The sequence below is a fragment of the Atta colombica genome, unplaced genomic scaffold (assembly GCF_001594045.1).
Source record: "Atta colombica isolate Treedump-2 unplaced genomic scaffold, Acol1.0 scaffold18, whole genome shotgun sequence".
In the NCBI taxonomy this organism is placed as follows: domain Eukaryota; kingdom Metazoa; phylum Arthropoda; class Insecta; order Hymenoptera; family Formicidae; genus Atta; species Atta colombica.
This window is the reverse complement of record NW_017259271.1, coordinates 1,505,265-1,513,408: the sequence shown is the minus strand read 5'-3', so window position 1 is coordinate 1,513,408 and position 8,144 is coordinate 1,505,265. Positions and strand designations below refer to the sequence as shown.

The 8,144-nt window shown below is 33.4% G+C and overlaps 1 protein-coding gene across 1 annotated transcript in view; it reads right to left on the bottom strand.

Annotated features, from left to right (window-relative positions):
• LOC108686428 overlaps nucleotides 1-8,144 on the bottom strand; it is a 122,643-nt gene that overhangs the window by 100,083 nt on the left and 14,416 nt on the right. The window contains exon 2 of the mRNA XM_018191739.1: nucleotides 86-2,050. Within this exon, the coding sequence (XP_018047228.1) occupies nucleotides 86-2,050 (1,965 nt within the window). The remainder of the gene's footprint in view (nucleotides 1-85; nucleotides 2,051-8,144) is intronic.

Sequence of the window (8,144 nt, the reverse complement as noted above, 5' to 3'; positions counted from 1 at the left end):
TATATATATATATAAAATTTACCCATTAAAATATTGGGCAACTTATATAATAAAGAAAACTTAAAAATAAAATAAAACAACATACCGAATGTATGGGAATCATTTTTATCATGCGTCAATACAATGTCTAATGTCTGGGGACGGATCGGTTTTTCGAATTCTTGATCATTTCCTCTTGTATGAGTATCACTGATTTTAGATACAGATTCCATTTTGGATATATTCTCATTATTATATACACTGGTCTCATGTACCACAAAAACATCTTTATTATTCTCAGTAACATCTTGATATACTTTTTTTTCATGATCTTTGATTTTTTCTGATAAATTTAATAAAATATCGCTGTTGCAATCTTGTGATAGAATGTCTCTATTAAAATCTTGTTGTAATTTCTGTATCATATTATTACTACACAACTGTTCTCCAATATTTTCAAATTTCGATGAAATTTTCTCTTGAACAGCAATACATGTTTGTAAGGTATTCTCTTGTATTGCTACATCTTGACCGATTATTTCAGTTACATGATTATCTATTATCGTTTTGTCTAGCTCATTACTTTTTGTATATTTTAGTTGATTACTTTTTAAATCGAATTTTACTATATTATTACATTTTACATCTACTATATTTTCATGATATATATCTGTGTTATAATCAATTACAGGAAATTTTTTCGTCTTCTGAAATTCCTCCTGTGATATTTTTGGAAGCTCGCCTATCATAATTTTCTCAAATATCGGCGCTTCATTAACATCTTCGTCATCTCGTTGACAATGATTGACATTCTTTTCTCTATCTTCTCTCAGTTCATACGATTGTAACAACCAAGTATTATCCGAAAGTGATATATTATCCGTTTTAGATCTTTCTTCTTTCTCTAACTCTAATAAATACTGATTTAATTCTTCTTCAGAAAAATCGCTGGTATCAATTGTACGTATCATACGTACATTAGAAAAAATGTCACTTTTAGTTGTTTTTATATTATTATCTTGATTTTCGTTACTTGTTATATTTTTATCCAACTTTTTATTCTCTACTATGCTTTCTTTATTTTCAACAAATGTATATTTGTCAATGAAATTTCGCTTATTCAAGTCTAACTGCTTTTGTTTGCTAATAAATCTGTCTGAATTTTCTTCAAATGTATCATTAGCTATGACTTTTTTATCACTTTTGTTACTAGACAATTCCGTATCTATTACATCATTATGATTCGAGATGGCCGTGTTTGGTGCAGAAATTATAGAATTATTTTCTTCAGACTGTACCGAAATAGGATGATGAAACATAATATTTTGCATTGTATTATCCTGTTTGTTATTAATTTCAACTTTGACGAACTTATTTAATTCCACCGGTAAAATATTTTTATAGTCCAAAATATTTTCGTCAATTACATTAATTATTCCTTTCTCCGTTGAAATTGAAGAAAGTTCATTAATGACCACATCTCTGTTTGATTTAAAATCTTTCTCCACTGCGTCATCTATGGATCTTTCAAATAAATCGTCTTTATCTAATATAGGTTCAATATAATTTAAACTTCCAGTAGGAGCATTAATATATTCGTTCAAACTATTAAACACATTACTGATACTAGGCTTGAAATTTGGTTGATTTAATTTTTTGTCGTATCTATCACCATCTTTCGAATCACTACTTGCATTCTGTTGTTCCTGTGTCGAGTTTTGTGATATATTATTATACATAGTTGAAGACACTTCATCAAAATCAGTATAAGTATGACCACATGATTTCTGCCCAAAGGTGATATCATTGATACGATCATGTGTATAGAAATTATTTACGGATTCTCTACTCTCCGGCATAAATACTATTTCCTTTTCAATTAATGAATATTTGGAGTCAATGTCTATTGGTTGAGTATCTCTATAGTTTTCAACAGACGGTACTACATCGATTGTTATGCCTTTCTCAGGATTGAAATTACATATTTTCGGAACCATAGATTCATTATGCTTCTCCACAGTTGAAGCTTCAATCGTAGAAGTTGCGACTGACGCTATTTGCTCTGCGCAATCTGAAAAAATAATCTAATATAAAATTTTATATTAACTAAAATTTTTATTCAAAGTAGTTTATCTACAATATACACTATGCGCAACAATTAGGGGATTACTTTAAAACCTGCAAATTTTCCCAATTTTTAAGATGCTATTCAACTTCCAGAGATCTTCAAGACAATTTTTCTGGATATTTTAAAGAGAGAAATCTCAATTTTAAAATTAATATGAATTTATAAATTTTAAAATTAAAACTAGTGACTCGCAAATTACAAACATAAAATACAAGGAACATTCAGCCACGAGCAGGAGTTTTTGCAAATGACATAGATTTAAAATTCTTACGTTAGAGATACAAATTCATAGACATTTTGATCTATATCAGGCTATCTTTAGTATACAATATAAATAATATATTGTATAAATAGTTCGCAATCATAAGATTAAAAGAGTTGGAATATATAAAAGATCTATGATTCTTAACCATAAGATTAAAATAAATCATAAGATTAAAAGAATAAATTAATTATAAAATTTAGTTCAATTACAATCTATTTGTGTATGTTATCGAAAAATTCTTGCTTCTATTATCTTGCGTCTTAATAAGAGATTTTTATATTGAAACGTGAGAAGATTTTTTTGAACAATTTTTCGACAACATAGATTGTAATCGAACTAAATTTTATTGTTAATTTATTTTTTTTAATCTTATGATTAAGAATCATTGATTTTTTATTTATTTCAACTCTTTTAATCTTATGACTGCGAACTATTTTTATATTATTTATATTGTATACTGAGGATGGCCTGATGTAGGCCGAAATGTCTATGAATTTGTATCTGTAACGTAAGAAAATTAAAATGACATTTTTTGTCCCATCGAACGATTTTTTTTCGCGATAATCAGAAGCAGATTATGTTAAAATTCTAAAAATTTCATCCCTTTTCCGCTTTTCACGAGCAAAACAAAGATGAGGAAAAAAAAATTTCATTATATAAGTGAGGGGCCTTACGTCCCTACTATAATTGTCCAATTATGTTATTGCTTACGTTTTAATATTTAAATTTTTTTGTGCCATGGTCCGTAAGAGTTAAGGCTATCGCAGACAAGATTCTGTAATGATAAGCGCAAGATGTAAACTTAAATCGATCAACCAATCAGGATATTGCTTTAGATCTACATAATCAGACGGAAATAGAAATAGTAGTAAACCTATCCATAAGGCTATAACGATATCATTATGTAACTCGTGGGTGATAGTTCTTCCGCTAAAGGCTCACGGGCTTTACCGAGTGGCACCATGATCTATATTCCCACTCGTATTGCTGGTTGGCGAAGATTGCCGAGTAAAACCGGAACAATACGAGCAACAATCCGTATATAAACTCGCAAATTGTTGCTCGCGCTTGCAATTCTTTTTCCGCTCCTAGACGGATCCTACTATCACCGATACTACGACTCCGTCGCAAGACAAAGTGGTGAAGAGTACTCCATTACTATTGAGGGCTTTCGACCGATTTTCTTGCATCCATCCGCTGCACCGACGGAACAATTCCAGGACAAAGGAAACTCTGTCTTGCTGAGCGTACTCGGCCGCCGAGTACCATATCAACTGCAGCTCTCGCGCCATTGCAAGAGATTCTCTTCGAAAGTCAGAGCATATTCTGTCCTGCCGAACTTTCTCGACCAACCGCTGCCGTTTCCTAGTACCGCGCATAGCAAGGAGATCGAGCGTGCTCGTCTCCATCGAGTTCTTCTCAGTCGGCTGGTGCAAGCAGCTTCACTGCATCCACAATAATCGACAATAGCCTAGGATGGAGCTTTCTCTGCCTTCGCCGAGAGTTCTCGATCATCGATTACCAACGCATTTAACTTCACGCTTTTGCGCCCACACATCCGCCGGAATACCGCGCCGTGTCTGCGTTCGAGATTCGCGCCTGGAATGTACCCGCATTCGCGTCGACGAATCAGCGGCGCGCTACCACGCACAGCTGATTGCCAAATATACGTGCCGCATACTAGCACAGATCGCGCCGCATACTAGCACAGATCGCGCCGCGTCAGAAAAAATCGTCTGTGGCATCCAGCATACGAAATCGCGTTCACCGAAACAAATATGCACACTCGAACACATACACATACTTACATACCGCATCAAGTATTGTATGCCCGAATCGTTACACATACATCACATAGTATGTATATATATATATATATATATACATATTTAATGTTTCTAATAAAAACATTCTTCATATCAGAATCGTACTATATTGACTTGCATCTTTCCTTTTCATGCGAACTTCTTTAGCGTTCCGACTCATTACTACCGAATCCGATGCTAATTCGCGTCAAAATTAGGTTGTTTCAAAGCAAATTTCAACCGACGGAATTTTGTGATTTTTTATGAAATTTTGTCTGCGATAGCCCTAAGGCCATGACATATAGAAAAATTAAGACATAAGACTTAAGATCTGAGCACAAAAATTATCGTAATGCTTACTTAGAGACTTAAGTTGTAGACGTAAGTAACGCATAAGCTTTGGCGTATGACGTACGATTTATTGCCGTCTCTTGGAGACACGGTAATAAGTTGTATTTATGCGTTACATCACAATTTAAGTCTAAGTAAGTGTTACGACAATTTTTATGTTCAGACCCTTAAGTAGTAAGCAAATTGACTAAGAGCTGCCGCAGACAAAATTTCTGTAATCTTAAGACAGTAATCTTAAGACGTGAATTTAAGCTAATGAGCCAATCAGGATACTGTTTTAGATCTACTCTAACGGAAATAGAAATAGCAGTAAACTTATCCAAGACAACTTTCAACTTAAATTCACCTTATTGCGAAGTTATGGATAAGTTTACTGTTATTTTCATTTCCATTAGATTACGTAAACCTAAAGCAATATCTTGGCTCATCGGCTTAAGTTCACGTCTTATGGTCTCTATTGCGGAATTTTATGTGTGGCAACCCTAAGAGTTACAGAATCGATCCCTTAGAACTCTGAAGTTTTCGAAAGCGAAATTCTAAATTTTTTTTTTACTTTAGCACTTTTTTTGTTATCCAACCAGAAGATCACGACTAAGACTATCTTCGATCTTCTTTAGGGATCAGAAGACGAAGGTAGCCTTAATCGCGGTTGCTTCTGATTGCATAAAAATGCGAAAAAACGCTCCATATCAGAACATAAACACAACTTCATTAAAGACGATGGAGAAAAAAATTGAACTCGGTGCAAATTTTTTGCATCAATTGTCAGTGAAACAATAAGGAGATTCGCCTATTACTTTCGAGTCAAAAATACGATTGAAATAAATTGTCAACAGCGATTCTGTATCATATATAATATATAAAATAGTGTAATGAATTGTGGATAATTTATGTGCTATATTCTTAATAAATCATTAATGATTAAATAGAATATTAGAATTAAATAGAATATTAACAAATGTGTATGAGATTGTCAATGACTCGGGAAATCGAGTGAGATTTTTTTATGCAACGTTGCACTGCGTTGCACTGCGTTGCACTTCGCGATGTGACGGGTAATGATCGGCTATGGCGATAAGGAAGAAATTCAGAATCGGTATAAAAGTCGATTTTGTATTATTTTCATATCTTTCTTTATGCCAAGATGGATTCTAGGTTATATGAAGGACTTCATATCAGCTGTATACTGCGGCGTTGTCAAGTCTATTACTACTAAGGCACGCTTTCAGCAGCGTTAAAACGCTAGCTACAGTAAGGCACTATAATCAAAGAGGTATATATAAAGTAGGTAAGGCATAGAAGCCCCTGCAAGTGGAAATGTTAGTAGAAAAGAAAAAAATATGAGACGGCCCTTTTTATCTTTGTCTAAATCTTTTATCTTTTATCTTTGTCTTTGTTGCGCCGCGCATAAAATTTTGAAAACTGAGTGGGACGGCATCGATATATTGCTCTCCTGAAATCTCCCCACCTAACAGTGAAAATCAGAGCGCATGCGTGATAAACAAGCTGATCTGAAGGCCATCTCGTTTTCTGTTTCTTTCTATTCGCTCACGCGTATTCTTAACTGATTCCCTTACTCTGTATATATAAAACTTCTTTGACTGAGTATTCGCATTCGTCATTTTTAGTCCTTTTCTCACTTTCTTGCTCCTTTTCTCTCTCCACTTCGCCGCTAAACTAAAAAAATTGAAGAGAAGAGAAAAAGTTGAAGAGAGAACAAAGAGTGGGGAAAGGACTAAAAATAGCGGATGTGAATATTTATATATATAGCCATGCGGCTACTCCCACTTTGTGGTACGTTTTCCCTCTAAAGAAGCAATCGACAAAACGTCACCTGTTACTTTTTCATGGAGCGACAAATCGCTAATCGCTAAATTTATAATCATTAATGTAAAATCATTTTTTTTTTATACATTTAATTCCTGTTTGAAACTGACAATTAAGAATGCGTTTCAAAGTGCGATTAAATTGCTAAAACAATATTTTGTCAGCAACATTGCGAAATAGATTTCTATACTATTTCGATACTATTGATAAAAAGATTAGAAAACAACAATTACTGTGCAATTATGCAAAAATTGCAAAAAAATAAGAAAATGTTCACTGCCAATTCATTTTTTGAAATAGTCGAAAACGATTCTATGGACGACACATCTGCTAACTATTTTCCGCTGTAGTTGGGCCTTTCCGAATTTCAAACGACAAAACGATGGCTTATAGATCATGCAGACCTGAATTCGGATTCCCCATCCGAATACGTCCAACATCCAGAAAGCGTTTAGATTCCTTTCGAGTGCCTTTATTGCCACTTATATGCCAGATAATAAAATGTTCCTTGACATAAGAAAAGAAACAGGTTAGCTAAAAATAGATTATGCTTAGCACAAGTTTCTCTTCGATTGTCATCATGTTGCTGTCACCAGGGCAATGATAATTTCATTTAAGTCAACCTAAAGGCATTATGCAGACAACGATTGTTTGCGCAAACGAGCGGAAATATTATAACAAACTTATTCCCATAAATGTTGCTACAATTTGTTGGAAACCGTTTTTGTAAAATATTTAGTTCACATTTTTGATAACCGAAATGGAGTATCGTCGAGCAATATGCGGAACCGCCATCAGAGGGTTACATCGAGTTAAATTTCTCGATTTTAAAAAACAACATAGAATAGAATAAAAGACGCAGCATTAGAAAATTTTTTTAGTTGTGTTCTAATAAAATAGTTTATTGAAGTAAGCCCCAAGAGCTCTAATATTTCTTCTGAAATGTTTACCAAATAAATGAAATTTCCTAATATTTTAATATGTATTTTGTTCTGCATTGTAATTTTATTCATAGTAACTTACACCTCAAGCAAATGAGTAAAATGTTTAAAACTCATAAGTCGATGTTTCTTAAAGAACTCTTAAAGATATCTTAAAATTCTCTTTTAAGTCGCGATTTTAAACAGGAAAGATTGTTAGAAATTAACCCTTTTTATTACAAGTCTTTCTTTTATATTACTGTCAAATTGCTAGCAAATTTGTTTTATGTAGAATTAATTTCCATCATGTTGCCGTGCGATTGTCCTAATCTATAAAACTTATAAAAAAGAAGAGGGAAATTGTTTCTCTCTGGTTGTGCATAACTGTTTGATATATATATTGCCATCAATATCAAGCAAAATCGGAAGCTGCTTTTTTAAAAAAAAGTGGCAACTCAGGCGACCCAATTTGTATCAAATTTATAGCAACATGCAGGAAACTTGCTATCTGAGTTAGGTGAAACGTTCAGATTTCTACTCTATTCATCCGAGAGAATAGAAAAATCACCCACCTCCTTGAGTAGAACGAGTGGTAATGACGTATTAAAAACTTCCTGTGCGACATCCCGACATGTTTGACATGCATCTATACAAAACTTTAAATTTTAGGTTATGCCTGCTATAAACAGTATAAATCATAACTCAAAAGAAGCCAAGTATTTAATCATCTACTAAGTTATACAGGTCAAGACATAAGATATTAGTAAGATATGAGGTGAGCAGAGCCCGCGAAAAGTACCGGAATGATTTGGAAATCTGAATCCTAAGAGAATATCCTACAGGCATCAGTTACAGATAGTGTATTTCAG